The 19872-nt window shown below is 60.7% G+C and overlaps 1 protein-coding gene across 1 annotated transcript; it reads right to left on the bottom strand.

The window, feature by feature from the left end:
- Positions 1 to 341: 341 nt before the first annotated feature.
- Positions 342 to 19420, bottom strand: Nkd2 (NKD inhibitor of WNT signaling pathway 2; the record flags this gene model as incomplete). Its single annotated transcript, XM_033766867.1, has 8 exons — positions 342 to 3340; positions 4170 to 4297; positions 4784 to 4868; positions 5421 to 5568; positions 6162 to 6257; positions 6546 to 6673; positions 7427 to 7487; positions 19247 to 19420. Coding segments are annotated over 8 exons (1404 nt in total), but the record flags the coding sequence as incomplete, so codon positions are not given.
- Between the last annotated feature and the right edge of the window lie 452 nt (positions 19421 to 19872).

The raw sequence follows: 19872 nt of genomic DNA, 5'->3' as shown, positions 1-19872 counted from the left end.
TTATTTAAACACCCGGGGCAGTGTCCTGACGACCACATCCAGGTGAGAAGGCCAGGGACCAGGCACATGGCCTTCACTGGCACAGGGCAGGTCAGCTCCCATTGGGTGACCGCTGCCCAGGGAGTCCTGGCCAGCACAGCGGACCCAGGCTCCATGACCTGTGGCCACAGCCCTGTGAGGAGCAGTGAGAAGCAGGTGGCTCCTGCTCCGGGTTCCTGAGCTATGCTTTTGTGGGACGCGTGGTTCCCTTTCCCTGAGCGCTCACTGCCGCCCTTCAGACTCCTGTCCATGTTCTGCTTTTGTAGCCACCTTGTCTTTGTACGATTTTGTTAGTAGAATAAAGTTCTGTGAAGTCCTAGTGGCTGAAGCGTCTCCCCATTGCAGATGACCGCAGGGTCTGTCGGTGTAGAGCAGCACAGAGTTCTGCCGAGTGACAAGTGGCCCACCCTGCACCGCCTCCTGTCTTCACCAGGGTGCTGGGGACGGAACCCGAGGCCTCCCCACACCGGGCAGTTCTGCCCCCAGGCATCACCCTGTGCTGTAGCAGCAGGAGCACCAGGACTTCAACAGGACAGCTCGCTCGCCTTTGCCACGGTTCCCAGAGCAGCACACGGAGACGGTGTGGCTCCCCAAGCTGCCGTCACGATGCTTGTCCCACCCTTTGCCACAGCACTGTTCATGTCCTCAGCCAGTGTCCAGTCCTGGAAGGCAGGATGTCACAGGGCTGTGGGTGGGGCTGCGGGCATGTGGCAGGCCCAAGGCCGGGGCCCAGCAGGCTGCTGGTCACCAGGGGCAGAGAGAAGGGTGGGTGGGCACTGGGATGTCAGTGGTGCCCCCACCTGTGCCCCTGCTGGCTGTGTCCCCAGACGTGCGAGCACCACGGAGCTCTGAGCTTGGCTGCTTGGTGCCACCTAGCCAGGTGGGGGAACGTTCCTCAAGCGAGTGGCAGAGGGGGCTAGGAGGGTAGGAGGAAGCCCTGAAGAAAGGGACAGCGTGGGGAGCAGTGACTTGGGAGTGTACCTCCGGGCTGTCCTAGGAGGCCGCCAGCAGACGGCCCATATGTATACTCAGGCCCTCAAGCCTTCACTTCTCTCACAGAAAGCACTTGGTCTGCAGCTGTGACCGCTGCTGTCCTGCCTGGAGAGGCTGCAGTGCCTGGCAGGGTTGCCTTCCTGACCCAAGGGCCTCGGACTCCCAGGTAGGCCAGGCCAGCACCCATGATACTCGGTGTTTGGCCCACAGATGGGGACACGGCAGGTCCATGTCCACGCTGGCTCATGCACAGTGCATTAAGCTCTCTCTTTACTGCCACCCTCAAGGTGCGGCGGCTGTCGCAGGCACAGTCCCGGGGCTGGTCAGTCCCCACTGCTACTCAGCCTGTCCTAAACCAGGGACTGCACCCAGGGCAGGCAGAGCTCAGCCTGAGCCCCCATCAGCTGCTCCGCTGGGCCCTGGAGGGTGCTGGGGGAGTGGCCCTGTGACATCACTGGAGGACAGCTGGGTGGGAGAAGGCTGAGGCTGTTGTGGGGTGGGCTCCCACACCAGGACTCACCCTGAGGGGCCTGGAGCCCACCACGTGCGGGGTACAGTCAGGTCCAGCAGGATCCCAGCTCTCCCGAACAGAACGGGCTCATAGGAGAGGCCAGGGGTGCAGGAGCCCTGAGTGCTGAGCCTCATACACTCGGCAAGGCTGCTTGTGTTCCTGACAGACTGTTTGGCTCCCTCCCTGTGCCTCCCTCAGCTGCTGCCAGGACCCGCTCCTCACAGCCCAGGATGGTGCCCAGTGGCTGCGGTCACAGCTGTTTGGGCTTACACGGCAGGTTTATTAGAGCAACACAGTGAAAAAGCCCTCGCCTGTGCCATGGCAGTGTCCCTGGGTTTTACCCACAGCAGGCATGCGCCTCACAGCTCACACCCTGGGTGCCATGTATGTGACCCGCGGCCACAAGGTGGGGTGTGCGTATGTGCTCGGGAAAGCCTGTTCGGACAGCGAGACAGGTTACCAAGTGCAGGGTCTGTACTGCGCTTGCAGGGACACCTCAGTGCCCACCTGGCTGTCAGTCTGCTTATTGTTTCATGTTTAAAAGCAAACCATCACGGGCCCGTGCTGCTGGCTGTCATGGAAGGGGACGCCTGGGAAGGTCCTGCCTCCACAAGAGCGACCTGAGTCTGGCCCCCTTGCCTGGATGAGCCACGCATGAGCACCGCCCTTGCCAGTTCCGTCGACTGACCACACCCTGCACACTGTCCCTGCCCTGTGCAGCAACTGGACCCACGGCTCCCCACCTGCCAGCCAATTCCACAGATGCTGTTCTGATGCTGCATTTGTGCTTGGAGCCACGCACACGTGGACCTAGGACGCACGGCACACGTGGAGCTGCCCTGGCCCCAACTTCACATGGAACGAGTGTGCTCGCAGCTACACCAGAAGTCCACAGCCTGGGAAGTGAGAGCAGGTTCCCCACCACACTCTGGACGCTGTGATCGAACAGCACAGTGGGTTTCCACTCTTGTGGTGTCTGCAGGACACAGCTTCCCGCTGGGCACTGTCAGCACCACGTGCTCCTGCCTGTGCAGCATCGAGGAGGATGCGGCCAAGAAAGGCCTCGCTGTCACGTCCCCGCTCTGCCTCCGAGGCTCTGAGCCAGGTGTCAAGTTGGGGACACCAAGCTCTCACAGGCACGAGGCTCCTGTTCCACGCCCGCCCCGGAGTGTGTGGCCTGGCACGTGGTGCCTCGTGCCAGGTGAGCTGGGTGCTAGGACGGGTGGAAGTGGTGATGGTGGTGGTGATGGTGGTGCTCGTGGTGGTGGTGGTGTTCGTGCCGCTGGACCACAGGCACTGTGTGGCCCTCAGCACCCAGCGTGTGTGGCAGGTCCCGCACCACCTCATGCTCCATCACGGCAGGCTGGCTGTGCACAACCTTGAGTGGCGAGTGACTCTCCCTGCCCTTCTGCCGTGGCCGCCTGTGGCTGTGGGGCTGTGGTGGGGGTGGCAGTGGAGGCTGAGGCAGGTGGTGGCCACCATCCAGGGTAGCCTGCGATGGTATGGCGGCTGGCAGGTGGTAGCCAGGGGCTCTGCCAGGCTTCCCACTGCCCACTGCCCCAGGCAGCTTCCCGAGACCTTTGGGGGACCTGAGGAATGGCTTCTCTGGCCCCTTCAGCCGGGTCTGCAAGTCCAGGCCTCGGGCAGCAGGCTCAGTGGCCAGCGCAGTGTGATCAGCCAGTACCTGGGAGCGGCGGTGGTGCAGAGCATGGGAGTCAGGCTCCTGGGAGCGGGAACGGCTCTGGGGGTGTGCAGCCCTGCTGGGGTGCTCCTGCCGTGCTTGCTCTGGTGGTAACCCTGCAGTGGGACAGGTGTGGGCCCGAGTAAGGCTGGGCAGCATGGGGGTCTGTGTCCCCTCACAGGAGCCATGTATGGCACGGTCCGGGGACAGGTCACACCCACTGCTCCCCTCCAGGCCAGGTTGGAGCCTAGATGGCCGAGTTTCCCAAAGTAAGCAGGGGCAGGGACAGAGAGCTTGGCCTGCACCTCCCTGGTTCTGCCACCCCAGCCTGAGTCGAGAGTGAAACTTCTCTGGCATGGCTGGCCTGTCAGGGACTCAAGGGACAGAGATGGACCCCCTCGGGAAATGCCCCGGGAAAGGGGCCTGAGCCCTCCTGACACATTAGACTGTGCAAGCACTTGGTGACAAAGACCCAGCCAGGTCAGTGTCAGCCACATGCAGCAGACTTGGGGCAGCATCTGCATTGTCACGAGGGGAGGCACCCCACCCTCCTGGCCTGTGTACCCTGATCCCAGCCCAGGGTGCACCCAACTGCGGCTTAGGACTCTCCCAAGGCCGCCAGGGGCTGTGGTCAGGAGGAAACAGGTGGGCAGGCCCACTGGTGTCCACACTGCTGATGCCCAGCCCTCCTTAGTGACCCTGTCCTTCTGTCCTAAGACATCATCCCCCCCAGGGTCCCCTGGATCCAAACCCCTATAGTTCACTTCGCTGGACTGGGAGACCTTGCACATACCCTGCGGCAACCTCTGGCATTGTAGGCACCAGCCATGGTGGTGGGAGGGTGAGACAGGTCTCACCAGGCAGGAGAGGGCATGCTGGGCAGAGATTACTCCAGGCTCTGCACTCCTGGGGACAGCTATGGTGGAGCTGTCCTCTGGGACCTACCAGGACCAAACTTGGAGGTGTAGTTTTCAATTCCAGCGAGGTCCAGGTAGTGGTTCCTGCGCTCCGTGTTCTCGTCCACACAGTAGGGACCCCGTTCGGGGCAGGGGCGTGGGTCACCACTAGGCCTCCTGTGTGTGGCAGACAAGGGCCTGACCACCTACCTGTGGCCGCAGCCCTGCTACTCTGACAGCGATGCAGAGGCCTTGAGTGCTCTGCCCAGAACCCACCCTGGCCATCAGGAGGAAGTTGCCACTCACCACTGGATGAGGCCCTTAACCAGTCACTGAGCATCATCCAGCACCCTGGCCACCTGCTATGGCTCTGAGAGAGCCCTGGGATGCCATCCAGTCCCCTCTCTGGGACTGTAGACCCACTCTCTGTCACTTATGCCAGAGAGTGGATCCCTGGGGATCCAGAGCACTGCTGAGGGTCCTGGCCTAAGTGCTGCTGCCAGTCAGAACATGCCCATCTCTCAGCAGACCTGGGTGCTTGGCTGGCTGGGGCATCTCTGCCCCAGGGCACACTGTGCCCAACCCCTCATACCAACGTTAGTCCCAGCAGCTGGGCTGGGCCCAGGGGCCTGTGGGACACAGCTCGCCTGGTGCCTGGCTCACCTGATGTGGGCAGACAGCCTCTTGTCAGCCCCCCGGGGGTCCTCAGCCAGCTCACTCTCTGTCCTGCTGCGAGTGGGCGCCCGGTCTGAAACGGGGGAGCACACACTCACTTGTTCATCCGCTTAGCCCATCGCTTGCTTGTCGCTGCCTTCAGAAACTTGGACGTGCTTATGCTCAGCCACCTGTTTGTATTCTCAGTTGTGTGCTCGGCCGTGCTTCTGTCAGTCATTTACCATGTATTCCATTACCCACCCACGCACCCATCCAAACACCCAACACGCATCCATTCATCCACCCATTTATCCAAGTATCAGCTCATCCACCCACCCATCCATCCACTCACACATACAATCGTCACTCATTTATTACGCGGTCTTTTACTCATCCACCCATCTGCTCGCTAAGTAGATTGTGTTGAGCTCTACCAGGCCAGTCCTGCTTGATATGCTATGTACCCGAGAAGTTCTTACATAGGAAGGGCTAAGCATAACATGGCATGGCGAGATGCTAAGAGCTATAGGACATTGTGGGAGAGGTGTAGGGTGTGTTAGGTAGCTTGGAGGGGTGACTGCCCCTGGAAGTGCTCACAAAGACAGAACCATCTGAGCAAGGGCAGCTCCTTGCCTGGACCTCTCACCCTGGCTGGCAGGAGGACACTCCTTCCTTGTGCCCACAGACTCAGGGCTGACAGTCAGCTTTACACGGAGGGTCTTGCTGCTGCCAGAAGAGTGGTTCATGGAGGCGCCGACCACCTCATAGATGGTGTGCATCAGGCTGGACATGTCCTGGGATGACACAGCAGAACTCAGAGGAAACGCTACTCACCCCTGCTGCCTGACACCTCAGGCTCCTTTCACCCCACACCCCAGGCTGGCGGCGCACACAGGCATGCCAGGAGGGCGTCATCTTGGCTGAGCTCAGCCTGAGGACACCTGCCTTGCTGTCCTTGGGTCACGTCTCTGGCCGTCTACATCCCAGCCCCAATGTCCAAAGGGTTTGGCAGCCTGACAATGACTACACCGATTCCCTTTCACCACCCGAGCTCGTTCAACATGTTAGTGTCTGATGTCCCAGTGCCCGCTTCCTTTCAGGAGCCCTTAGCTGTCCTGGACACAGGGCCTGGCTGAGCAGGGGACCCTCGGGGCCCCAGCTTCCCCCAAGGGAGCTGGGTCACAGGCACGTGGACACCAGCCACTGAGGACACACAGGGCATCCCCTCTTCTGTGCCTGCCTCCTGCCCCCAGGCCTCCCTCTCCTTCAGTGGGGCTCAGTCTGTCTCCACCGTGGGGATGGAGCGTCATCAGCTGCCCACCTGCCCTCAAGGGCAGAATGATTCTTCCACCCCAAGCCCACTCTCCACAGATGCTTGGTGAGTTACCTCCCTGGTGACCTTCCCACTGTTGTCGAAGTCGTAGAGTGTGAACGTCCATTCCTGACGGTTGTCCTCCTCTACCGAGACATCACACTGCAGGGCCTGCAGGCGTAGCAAGGCTGGGGACCGGGAGTCTCCCCATGGCCCGGGTTCTGCCTGCACCATGACTCAGGGACCCATCACCCGCGACACCTTCCTGGGGTGTCTCCTTCCGAGGGGCTGGGGTCCCCCCTTCAGCTGCAGCTGGGAAGGGGCGCCCCAGGGTGGGGGCCTGGCACCTCCAGACCCACCCTCACCCATCTCACCCTCTCCACCATGACGCCATCTATACCCTGCCAGTTCCGGAGACCTCCGCCGGCCCCCAGGACGTGTGGGGTGGAGAAGACCTACGTCAATGTTCAGGCGCCTCCTGCCCCCTCCTCGCGGGCCATCTCGGGCTGCCGCCCATTCGCTGTTGTCCACACCAAGGAGCTGTCCTGGACTCTCGTGGCTCTCAGCTTTCTCAGGGGGCAGAGCCACTGTGGGGACAAGAAGGGGTGAGGACCAGCCCAGGGAGGTGAGCTGGGGAGGCAGAGCTGCCTCCCATGCCAGGCTGCTCACCCCTCCTGATGGCCTGAGCAGAGACCCCATTGCTGTGGAATAAGTAGGAGGGCAGGGGATGTCACTTGGTCACCCATAGCAGGGACACCCTCAGCCTCCCCCGTCCCCCATGGCCCTGTGTGGCTCACAGCAGATTCCAGGGAGCAAACTAGCCCCTCCGGGTGAGGGTGCTTGACACTGTCCTGTAGGCTGGAGTTGGGGGTGCAGCGCCATCGCGCCCCTCCCACCTGCACAGTCCTGCTTCCCAGCAGTCCTCAACCCTGAACACTCTCACACTGCTGCAAGCCAAGCTGCTGGACGTGTGGCCTCCTGTTCCCAGGCTCCAGTGCAAGCCCAGTCCCCAGGAGAGGAGCCTGGCCATCCCAGCCTGCACCAAAGACATGCATGGCAGCAACTAGGGGGCCTGATGGGTCACCACTCCTGCCGCACACAACCTCAGCCCGGTGCCGGTCCATGTAGCCGGCCTCCCCACTCCAACATGGGTCCCTGAGACTGTTAACCATGAAATGAGCCAGCACTGAGGACATGGACCTGCCCTCCGCATCTCCAACAGCCAGGCCACACTCTCATCTGGCATGGAGCCCAGTGTGTGTGTGCCTGCAGGAGGGCGTCCTCTCAGGATGGTGACATCTGACAGGCTGGGGAGGAGTGGCTGCGGGGGCCAAACTCACCATCGAGGGGTTCCTGGTCCTCCCGGAAAGCCCCCTCTTTGGGGTCCTCACTGGGCAGCTCCTACAGGAGGAGACGGTGGTGAGTGACCACAACTCAGCTAGGCAGACAGGGAGTCAAGTGAGATTCTGCAGGCCTCCAGGCCGCCTCCTTTCTGGAGGCCCCAGCCTCACACAGCGGCAGCATGCAGACACCTTATCGTGCCTGGCTCCTCCTAAGACCTCCTGTGGCTGCCTACACAGCTCCCTGCCTCCTGCTCCCACCAGCCCACAAACCAACCCCCCACATCTGTCCCCAAGGTGCCCAGGACCCCAGGGCGGCATCCCATGGAGCTGCTGAGGGGACAGCACCTCCTCTGAGGCTGGGCTGAGGTGTAGGACTGCCAGCCGCCAGGGGCAGATCTCAAGACCAGTTATGGGAAGATGGGAAAGACTTCAAATGCACTCGTGATGCTTCAGCCTAGAAAATCTGCAGATTTTCTGCAGGCTCACATGGTTCCCATCAGGATGGACAGAAGCACAGGACATGGAGGAAGGAACAGGAAATGTTCAGGGAGCTATGGAGCAGGAGCCCCAGACCCATGGTTAGGGTGTTGCTGGGCCACCTGGCTCTGGAATGGACAAAGCCTGGTGTCGGAGGAAAGCCTGCCACATGGGAGACCCCATGAGCAAGAGCCTGAGGGGCATAATAACCCTGATGGCCATAGCACCCAGCATTTCAGGACCCCGGGATCACCCGTGCCTTCCTCTCTCCAGATCCCGAGTCAGGTGGCCAGGAAGGCAGATGCAGCCTGGGGAGAGCAGCACTCGGTAGTGGTCTTTAGGAGGCACTTTCTGGGTGAGGGGACACCCTGCTCTCGAGTGTGTTGGCACCCGTCCCGAGGGCCCATCCAGTCCCACAGGGCCTTTCCGCATCCACACTGCACGGTGTGCCATTCTCCTTAAGGGACCGAGTGGGTTCTAGCCCAGGTGGACATCAGATGATGTCCAATAACTGCTAATATCCTGACTTTTGGTTAAAAGTTTTCTGCAAAAATCAAAACATTCCGTGATATGCCTCCAGAGCTGTACACAGTGTCAGCATTGCTGTTCTCAAGCTGACTGTCAGGATGGACAGTTACTCTGTCACCGGGGCTACAGCCCCAAGTTACCTCCAACTGCTCCAGCAGTGCCCCGTCAGCACCCGTGGCCACCCCAGGGCTATCTCTGAGATGGGTGATGCCCAGTTCATGGGGTTCCCTCCCCGCCGCACCTCAGAGCTCAGCCCAAGTTGGACCCTGTTGACTCAGGGTGACTCGCCTGCAGAGGTGAGCGTGGCAGCGATGCCCGCTCAGTCAGAGCCAGATGACCTCCAGTGGCACTCACGGAAAGCACTGCATCATCCCGAGATCCCTGCCCGTGAGACAGGGGCAGCTCCCAGGAGAGTGCGGGAAGGGGAGGTTCAGGGTGCAGGGGCCCAAGATGGGGGTGTGATAAGTGGGCCAGGCTGGGGTTTCACTCCTGACCTCAGCTGCCCACGCCCCTCCCACCCTGAGACACCCAAAACGAATTTTTAAAATCACCTGAGCACTGTTTTTGGCATCTTGCATTGGTTTCAGAACACAGATATCCAGGACAGAAAGAGGGTTGGGTGGCTCTGAGTGGAGCCTGGGTGAGACCCTGGGTACAGTGCCTAGCACCACGGAAGAAAAGAACCTGCACAGACCTGGGTTGCCTCCTGGACATACTACCAACTCTAGATAAATAGCCAGTGTTGTAATAACAGATCAGGGCTCCCTAACCAACCGCTGCTACATTAACCACCCAGGGCTACTATAACCAACCAGTGCTGCTATAACCACCCAGGACTACAAAAACCAATCAGTGCTGCTGTAACTGGCCAGGGCTAATAACCAACCATTACTACAATAACCAACTGTGGCTACAATAACTAACCAGTGCTGTAGAACCACCAGTGCTTCTGTAACTGACCAAGCCTTCATATCTGATCAAGGTTTCTATAACAGACCACGGATGCCATCACTGATCAGGGCTACACTAACCACCCCGGGCCCTGCCACCTTCCCCCAGGCTGGCAGTGGCTTCCTGTGCTTGGCAAAGACCACTGCAGAGGACCCCCCGACACGCACTTGGAACCCAAGAATTCCTCAGCATGAAGCTGACCCACCAGCTCTGAGAGACAGGGTCAAAGAGGGGAAGTGGGCACTTGTGGGGAAGCAATCCTGAGCTCTGCGGTGGTGATTTAAGTCCAGACCAATGCCCTTTAATCTGTGTGCCTCATTAACAGAGAACGAGGAGCTTTAATTGTGAAATATAAACCCGGCCCAGCCCCTGGCCAGATGTGCGGCTCCTCCTGGCACCGCCCCAGGCAGCTGAGTCCCTGTAGGGCGACATCACCTGACCCATGCAGTCCCCAGCCACCTCCTCCCAAGTGCCCGATCTCATCTCCCGTGGGCCCCTCCCCTCCTCACACCCCCAACCGCTGACACTGACTTCCACTCAGCCTAACCGCCCTCACGTCCTCACCCTCAGCAGGCTGCCCGGGGATGCCTGGGGTGCTGGGCTGGCTTTTTGCAGGTCCCTTGGCACCTGCGCCTTCCTTTTTTTCCCCCACCTGCTCTCCTCACCTGCGAGGGACTCAGGGACTACCTCTGTCCTCAGGCAGCTGCCCCTGGGGCCACTGTCTACGTCTCTTCCCCACTCTACACAGCTGTTCTCGTGAGCACAAGAGGCCCCAGGGCAGCCCAGGCCAAGGCTCCCAAGACGCTTCCCACAGGCTGCTCAAAGGTTCTGGGAAGAAGGCAAGACAGAGAGAGAGCCCCTGTGCTCAGCACCCATCCTGGAGGATCGGGCTCCTGCGTGCCAGGTCACATGTGATACGGAACCTCAGAGACAGCGGCTATGGAGGCTAGAGGGGCATGGACCTCCTCACGAGAGCACCAAGGGCACTGGGGCGCCTTTGCTAGGAGGGGACAGTGTTCCCCAGCAGCCGGAGAGCACCTGGCAAACGCCGACTGTCTCATCTCGTCCACAATGCCAGACCCCCGAGTACCCAGGAAAGCACCCCAGGACACACTCCTGTGATCAGGACCCAGGTGCAGCCAGGGCAAGAGGACAGGGCACAGAGGACCACTCGGGGTCACCCATCCCTGCACCACCCTGCCAGACCTGCTTCTCCAGGGAAAGGTCCAGCCCATGAACCAGAAGCAATGGCCTGCTGCCCACAAGGTCAGACTGCATAGCCCCAGAGGGTCTGGGCAAACTCCTGCATCTCCCCCAGTGTCAGGAGGGAGGACAGGAAGAGGGGCTCTTGTTGACCAAGTCCTAAGGGGTGGACACAGACAGAGGCAGACACACGGAAGAGATACAGGGCAGCTAGGACAGGTCTCTGGGGATGGGAGGGGGCAGGGCCAGGGCAGAGGTGTGGGTGACAATGTCCAGAACTAAGTTTCCGGAAAGCAGCGGGTCAGGTGCCTGGGCCCTGTGGCCCCGAGTGGCCACAGCCGGCCAGGCAGAGCCCCTCCCTAGCTGTCCAGCTCAGGACAGTCACTAATGTCACTCCAGGCCTCGACAGCCTGCCACAGCTGCACTGCTCCAGCAGCCACAAACTCTCCAGAAACAACAGGCAGCTGTGTTAGGGCCCCTTGACCCTGAGAGACAGCTCAGCCGGGGTCAGTCCTGCCACCTCTGGGCCTGGGGGCTGAAAGCAGCCCACCTGGTGGGGCAGGCAATCCCAGGCCAGAGTGAGGACCACTAAGGTTTGAGGCGTCACAGAGAGGCCTGAGCAGGACGGGGTCTGGTGGGGCCTGAGAGTAGATAGGGTCTGGGTAGGGCTGAGCTGTGAAGCCCAGCACCCTCCATATTCTGCCGCCAGTGGAACCACTAGAGCACAGTCTCGGAGGAGCCAGGGCCAGTGGGGTCCAGGACAATGCCACGCACAGGCCACCAATGACCCTGGTCACCCGAGGGTCCTGGAGGTGCCTGGCTCCTGCCTTGGCGCTGCCAGGGTCCTGGACATGGATTTTGTGGCTATCCCTCAGGCAGACTGGGGACATAACCCACAGGATGGGGCTGAGCCCCTGGAACAGCAGAGGGCACTGCGGGGTTCTGAGAACCCCAAAGGGCTAGGTGTGCTGGAGGTGTCACTAGGAAAGGGGTCCAGGGTGAGAAGAGCGAGGGTCGGGGTGCAGAAGGGGCTGAAAGGGGAGAATTTGGACTTGGGCAGCTATGGGTGTTACAGACTTGGGGAAGCAGCACGGCCCTGGAGAAGGCGAGGCCCCCTTCCCACAGCCTGACTCCGGCTCGGACTCCAGGTCCTCCGCCGGCATCTGGGACTGCCCGGGGCTTTGGGGTCCAGGTCTCAGTTTCCTCTGCTAAACTGTTTCAGATGGGGCAGCGGAGTTCACGGGCTCGGTGATTCTGCTGCCTGTGTGGTAGGGGCTGCTCTGCACGTGTTCCCAGCCCCAGTGCTGAGCTAATCACAGGAGCAGCGAAGCCAGGAGAGGTGACCAGGGGGCCGGCCGAGGGCCTGCTCCGTTCTGCCCGTGGCGCTTCCGGGTCAGGCCCAGCTGAATCAGTTTGTGAAGACCACTTGGACACTTACATCGAGAGAAACTGACTGGTGTGAGGGGGCCCCTAACACACACTCAGGCTCCTCAGCCAGACAACACATCGGTCTCCATCCTCAACCTGGCCTAAGAGAAGCACAGCCTCGCCCCATTTCCACCGCTCCATAGGAAAGGTGTGGAAGGCTCCACACAGCCACCCATCAGAAGCACGCGGACCCGGCCACACGCACCAGAGACGCCGGCGTCTTCCCGGCACCATCCCTCTTGGTGCACCCACGGGACTCTGCTCCAGCAGGGGAGGCGGAGTCCCAGGGGACCCCACCGTGAGGTGTTCGATGCTCGGGGAGGACCTCAGGCAGTGAGTGGTCAGCGGGGCCTGGGTACACACGCAGACTAACCCGCAGGGTGGGGAAGGGGACTCTGCGTCCCTCCCAGGTGTCCGCCTCTGCCAAGGGTGATGCGTGGACAGGGATGTCCCTGGGGAGAGCTGTCAGCACACGCATAACTCCGTGTGCACACGCATTGTACCTGTGTCTGCACAAGCTGCACACACACTACAGGTGGCTCATGTGCACAAACACGCACAGCTCTGCGCAGAGGACCGAATGAGCCTGAGCGGTAAGGAACATGTCCCGGTCCCAGTCCCGAGTCTGTAGTGTGCTTTTACACTGTGTCGGAAACAGGTCTTCTCCCAGGTCTTCTCCCAGCCCGGGACTCCTCAGGAAGAAGAGCTGGGATGAGCGGGCTACTGCTCTATGCTGCTCTCTGAGCCCCAGCCACAGATGCTGCAAAATGACAGAGTGAAGGCCAGACGAGAGACCTCAGATTCTGGAACCTTTGCCTTTAGGGCCCCGAATCCAACTGGATGTGGCCCTGGACTGGACTCTGCTACAGGAAAGCTACACAGCATCTTTGTTTTCTTTTATCCCTACAAATGCCTTATGTATCCTATTTCAAAGCAAGATTAATTCCAAAGCTGGCAAAGAGCTCGAACGAACTCTCAGTACTTCTGCCCTTTAATTTAGCAGGAACCGCATGTTCGCGCACGATGCCAATGGACTTGCCAGAGAGGAGCCTGGGAAGGCAAGGGGCTTGTGTTTGATTACAGCCAGGGCCCCCAGGGACAGAGAGACTCAGAAAAAGCAATAAGCGTTTTTGCTTGTTTTTTAAACACCCTCCGTGGCACTATGTGGAAACATTCCCTGCCCACCGCAATAATAACCACTCTGCTGGGCTGTGTTGTCGCTGGCCCGCAGCTGCTGAGATCAAAGGGAGGCCACATGGGCTCTGGGTCTGGAAGAGGGGCCTTAAAGGAGCAGGGACCAAGCCAGGCCTCCCCTGCACAACAAGCCCAGGCCTCCCCCAGGAAGTCTCCCAGACCCCTGTGGGAAGGACAAAGTGTCCGGAGGAGACCCACACGCTTGTGGCTCCTGTTAAGTAACAAAAGATCTTGTCTCGGACAGCGCCAACCCTCACAGCCCACACAGGGAGCTGCAGGGTGGACTTGGAGCATAGGAGGCCTGGCTGTACCCCTAGGCTCGGTCCAACCACAGAGGCAGCAAAGACGGCAGCACATGGTTCCCAGGACAGGACCACAGTGATGATGGAGACGAAGCAGAAGACCCACTGCACCAGTGCCCAGGGCTGGGGACATTGGAGGAGTGGGGCGCACTGCCTGATCGCTGTCCTCTGGCCCAGGCCTTGTCTGCCAGGGCCCTGAGCCCACAGCAGCGCCATGACAGAGACGCAGCGCCCACTGTGCCCACCCACCCACAGCTCCCCAAAGCAGGCAGGCGCAGCCTCTGTCCTGCCTCGTGCCACCTCTACCCTGCCCGAGCCCAAGGATGTGCTGAGAAGCCCCCAGGAGGCTTCCCATCCCCGCAGCCAGGAGGCCACATCCACTCTGGTGAGACACAACCGTGCAGGGCCGGTGCAGGCTCCCTGACCACAGCGGAGGCAGAGGACCTTTCTGCCCATGCAGGAGGAGCAAGGCCTCCTGCAAGCCCCACGCAGACTGGCCTGACACTGCCACCTACCAGCCACATCTGGCCACTGCCGGCATGACCAGATGTCACCAGTGAAGTACAGTTTAACCTCAGGGACATCTCACAATGCATGGCCCGGGGCCCAAGCCAGTTTCGTTGTCAAGAAAACCCAGGTCACTTTTACAAATCTGTGTACAGAAAGACAGAGACCTACAGCCAGGATGAGGCTTGGAGTCCCCAGGGTGTGACGGGGGAGTGAGTCCTCCATCCCACACTTACCCAGTAGCACAGAGAGGCCTGCACACACTGTCCATGGTCAGCATAGCTCTAGGAGGAGCATGGGGTGTCACGGCTCCTCCTTCTCAGCTCCTTGTCTTGCCACAGTGCTCTGCCCATTCCTTCCATCTCTGGCTACCATGCTGCCTGTCCTGTCACAGGGCCTTGGTGCTGGCCGGCCTCCACGGGCCATCTGGACAGCAACCCTCTGACCGTGTCCCCAACTGTGAGACACCCAGGGCAAGCACAGCAGCCTTGCTGTCCTCTCCTGTGGGGACCCAGCATGAGTTCCCTGCCTGGTTCCCATCAACCCTTGCCACTGAGGCATGGGGCAGCTGGGGCAGCTGGGGCTCCCACTCCAGGACTCCACCCACATGGCCCGGCCCTGCCTGGCTGGGCTCCTCCTTTCCAAGGGGCCTTGACAGCGGCCTCCTGCTGGGGTCCTGTGAGCAGCCATTGGGGCTCTTCTGCCCAAGACCTGAGGACACAAGGCCACCGCACAGCTGAGAGCCCCTCCTCTATCATCCCCCGTGCATGGCCAGCTGCAGGGGTAAAGAGAGAGGGCAGGGGATGTACAGCCAGACCGATGTCCCGGGCGAGGATCGGCCATGGGAGGAGTGCGTGGCACCACAGGGAAGGAGCAGAGGCCCAGCCAAGGGGAGGAAGGGAACTAGGTGGGTCTCTTGTCCCCTCTGCTGGGACCAGGACCGGTCATGGCTGGACAGAGGCTCGTAACAGTGATGGGTGCCCGGGACGGAGGCTGGCAGGGTCAATGGCTCTGGAGGACAGCTCAAGATGCCCTCCGCGGCCAGATCCGCTGGGACACTTGACGGTCATGTTCAAATACTCTCCACTTGAATTTCGGCATGAAAATAAGACATGCCTTTCAGCTTTTCTGCCTTTGAAGCTCAAAACTAGTTACCGTTTCCTTGGAAGATTCTGCAGAACAAAAGGAAAATAAATCCTCCCCCCTGGCTACCAAGGGCTGCCCAGCCCCGTCCAGCAAAGCAGACGGAGCAGACCCCATCTGCACAGTGTTCGCAGGAAAGGTGTGGGCACCCGCCATCGACCTGCAAGCAGAGGCGGGGACCCCAGCCAGGGGCACCAGCACCTCCACCAATCTGGTCTCCAAGAAGGGGTACAGGCCATGTGTAGGGCCGCCTCATGCCTACCGCACCCCTGGGCGCACACTAGCAGCCATCAGGGTCACTCTGGAAAGGGGGTGAGGCCAGGGCAAGGTGGCTGCCCGAGAAGGGCTCTGTCCCTACACCTCTCAGCTGACACTGCCCAGCTGTATATGGACCAGCCAGGCAGGAGCCTCCCACCAGGCCTCCCCATGGCTTCCCAGGTGACATAGGCCTGTCCTTGCCAACCAGGGGCTTCTGATACTAGCATCCATCTGGAAGCAGGAAGGACAGGGCAAGGCCTGCCAGGCTTGCTCCAGGACTGTTGGATGACTGCAGGTTCTGGGTGCAAATCATGCCTGCCAACCGGACCTGCTGCCCTGCCCACTGTGATGCCAGCCAGCTAGGACTCCCTCTGCAGGGAGGAGCAGGGAGCCAGCTGTGACTTGGCTGTGATCCTGGCCTGTGGCAGGCGTGGCCTGCCAGCGCAGCAGTGCAGGATCACAGCCTAGACAGTACCCAGCTCAGCCTTTCACGGGGCTCTAACCCACGCGCCCTCACAGAGAGGCCCTCTATGAGCACGTGGGCACCTGCCTTTGACCTGACACTCTTTCCAAGGGCCCAGTCATGTGCGATGACCGGGCTGGCTTTCAGGTGTCCCAGGGCTCTGCCACCATTGCACTTGATTCCATGCCTGGCCGGACAGCTACCAGGCCATTGGCTGAAGGCGACTGAGGAGCAAGGGATTCAAAGGAAAGGAAAACATAAACTCTCCAACCAGCAAGGCAAGAACCCTCAGAATTATCCAGTGAGCCAGCCACAGGAAGTGGAGGAAGGGCATGTGCTTCATGCGGGGCATCTGGATTCCCACGGTGACCCGGAACAGTGGCAAAGTCACCTCTCTTCTTTTACTGCCAGAAGCTGAAATTCCAGCTCAAGCAGGAACAAAGCAGGTGACGGAGGCTGGGGGAAGATGGCACGGGAGCCCAGTGGCCCCTGCTCTGTCCTAGGCACCCCACTCCAGAGTGATCTCTGGGGCACCCCTGTGTGCCCAGAGTTTCCGTCTTGGCACAGCCAGCCCCTCACAGCATGTTTTATAGACGCACACTCTGCAAGCCCTGTCCCAGTCCCAGCAGCCGATGCTCACCATGCCTCCAGAGCCACGGGGCCTCCCAAGGGCCTGGCGCCCCAGCTTGATGGCCGCCATTCCTCTGGCTGGCCTCACGTCCACTCTGGACACCACTGGCTGCTCTCTGCCATGGCCAGGCTGACAGCTGTGGCCCTGCAGGTCCACGTCCCAGGGCCCCGATGTGGTGGCCCCAGGGTGTGATGATGCCCGGCAGGGCAGGTTCTGTATGCTCAGTGCTGGGCTTCACAGAGGTATCGGCTCGGCTTGGCCTGTAGGGACCACTCCACCCACTACAGGCCAAGAGGGGCCCCCAGGCCATCTGTGGGAGAGTGAGGATGATGACACCTGACCTTGGGGACCCCCAGATCCCAGCCTGGTGTTTATGCCCTGGGTTCCAGGCATATCCATGATGGCTTCGAAAGGCCGGGGCACGTCCCCAAGCTCAGGCACAGAGGGCACAAAGAGGAAGGAGGAGTGGACAGCACCCTCTGAGGCCATTGTCTACCCTGTTTTCTTATTCTTTTTTGTGGGGGGGTACTGGGAATTGAACTCGGGTCCTTGTGTTTGTGAGTCAGGCAGCAGAACCACTGAGCTAACTCCCTGGTCCTTCGTTGTCTACCCTGGATGCTGGGCTGGGGAGTCCCCAGGCAATGCCACCCCTCCTGGGACCCTGAGGCCTGGCAGCAAGGAGTAGCTGCGGCATCCCCACCTCCTCCCTGGGCACTTGTAGCCCATAAGGCCCTCCACCCACACCTCTGTGCTGGCTGTGATGGGTGGAAGCCCAGGGATCCCCAACCCTCCGCAGAGGCCATGCACCTGCAGGGAAGGGCCTGCCACACAGGACCAGTGCCACCATGCTGCAGGAACGGAGCCCCGGAACTGTCACAGGGGGCTGGCCTCAGACTCCAGAGGCCAGGCAGAGGGGACAGTGAGTCCTTACCTGGTCCACAGCCTAGCCTTGAAGGCTCCGGCAGGTCACTGCCTCCTGAACCATGGCACCGCATGTGGACATGGTGGACTGGGCCATCTCTGTGCTGTGGCTGGCCCAGAACAGGCCAAATGGAGGACCCCAGGGGCCATGTCACCACATTCTTCCCTCCCACAGGTGTGGCAGCCCCTCAGCTTACACACAGGCAAGTCCTCAGAGCCCTAGCTAAGATGCCATCTCTGGAGTTGGGAGATGCTCTCTTCTCAGGCTCACATCAAAACCTGCTGCTGACTGTGACTGTGCCCTGAACAGTCTCCCACCAGACTGGGTGGTGGCGGGAGGGGCAGCACTGGGGAGACCACAGACAGTCCAGGGATGCAAGCTGCACTGTAAAGGAGCATCATGCACTGAGCATGTGGGGACCCCCGCTTCCCTCCATGGCTGACCCGTGCTCAGGAAGGCCACCACCCAGCACCACTGGAGCCACCCGCCACCTCAGATGCCTCTGGTGCCACCAGAACCTCTTGTTCCCCTTGCAGCCATCACTGACAAGCCCACAGCCTGGGCCTCTAGGCCCCAAGGGAGCAGCACTGGGAGAGGAGGTGACCCCACCCAGTACACTGCTGCCCAAGGCACTCAGGGCCCCACAGATGCATGCAGTCATCTCTGGGGTGCAGGGAGGGCAGGTGAGTCAGGACTGGACATGCCCTGAACGTGCACGAGGTTACTGCCACCCATGGTCCCTCCTCACGGGTGACTGCTGAGGACAGGAGAAGTGCATCCTCACACTGGCCCCTGGGGTGCAGTGTGAGGCGTGAGACATTCCCAGGGACCCCACCAAAAGGACACAGATAACAGCACCCTGGATGCTGTGTGGAGACCATGAAGGCCAGAGATGGACGGGAAGGCCCACCACCTGCTGGCCCCAGCTGGGCAGCCACTGGACCAGAGGCAAGAGCCACCAGCAAGAGAGGACACAGCCAAGATAGGGCTGCACCCACCAAGGGTCTTAGGCTGAGGGTGGGGCCTGGCTGGGCCCCCCAGGCCGTGGCCAAGGAGGACAGCTTGGGACAGCGGTGCGATCGCTGGCAACCGAGCTGATTCACGAGTGCCCCAGTCTTTAGTTCTGCGAGTGGTCTTCCCACCTGAGACAGGACCTCAGCTTCATGGAACTGAAGGTGGGTATGCACACTTTAAGAAAAGTTCCCAAGCCAGGCATGGTGGCGCACGCCTATAATCCCAGCACTCGGGAGACTGAGGCAGGAGGATCGCTGTGAGTTCGAGACCAGCCTGGGCTACACAGTGAGTTCCACGTCAGTCTCCACTACATAGTGAGACTCTGTCTCAACCGCCCCCCTCAAAAAAAAGAAAGAAAGAAAAGAAAAGAAAAGAAAAGTTCCCAGACATGGACCTGCGCTCTTAAAGGCCACCCTGACCCTCAGTGCAGATTCCACATCCCTGGAAGCACGCCATGCTCCAGAGTAGGCACCCTGTGACCCCAGGTCCCACGCCCGAGAAGCACTTGGAGTCACAACCTGTCACCACACTGCTCTCACTCAGGCATCCTTGGGGCAGGGTCCCCAGGCCAGACAGTCAGGGCCAGGGAGGCCCGAGCCCGTCATGAGAACACCGGCCCAGTGTCACATCTGACCAGTGGCAGCCTGAGAGGCCAGCCTTGACCGCTCACTGGCCACCAACATGTCCTCCAGCAGGCATGACGCAGCTCACAGGGCCACAGGGCCAGGCCTCTCCTGGACCCCAGCCCACAACACGTCCCTACTGTGCCCAGCAGAGGCCCACATGCATCTCTGACCTCCACAGAAGCGGCATCAGACTCCAGGAAGCACAGATCCTCCACTGAGTTCACCTCTGAGCACCTGGAGCCTGGGCTAGATGGGGCTGCAGTGTGGGCTTTCCATCCACAATGGCAGAACTTCCTTCCCAAAAGGACACAGATGTGGTCACACAGGGTGCAGAGCGGCAGTGGGTGAGGGGGTCAGGCCCCTGACAAGCCCACCACCCCTTAACCCCAGTGAAGACCTCACTTCCAGTGCTGAGCTGACACATAAGTGTGGCTCTGGGCCTCCAGACCTGGACAGCTCTGATCCTGGACGCCTGGGCCAGAAAAAGATCCTGCACCCTGGCAAAAGCTGTGGTCTGGGCAGCCCCAGTCTTCCAGTTTAGACCCTGCTGCCCGCCCGTGGTCACCCCTGGAAGACAGGGCCATCCCTGCAGAACAAGGATCCTCTAACTCCTCAGCCTGGGGACTGAGGCGCAGGCCCTGGGATTCCCAGCCTGGGACATCACGGCCTCTCCCACACCCGGTTCTCAGCTTGCCTCCCATCCCAGCTGGGCCCCTGGTCCCTTGCACGCCCACCTAGCAACCCCGGCTTGGCCTTCGCCTCTGGCAGAGCTGTCCGGGCCTGGGTGCACCCTCCT

This window comes from Fukomys damarensis, unplaced genomic scaffold, assembly GCF_012274545.1.
Source record: "Fukomys damarensis isolate Sample0158 unplaced genomic scaffold, DMR_v1.0_HiC HiC_scaffold_1, whole genome shotgun sequence".
Classification (NCBI taxonomy): Eukaryota; Metazoa; Chordata; class Mammalia; order Rodentia; family Bathyergidae; genus Fukomys; species Fukomys damarensis.
The sequence above is the reverse complement of the archived record's forward strand: the minus strand, read 5'-3'. Positions and strand labels throughout refer to the sequence as shown.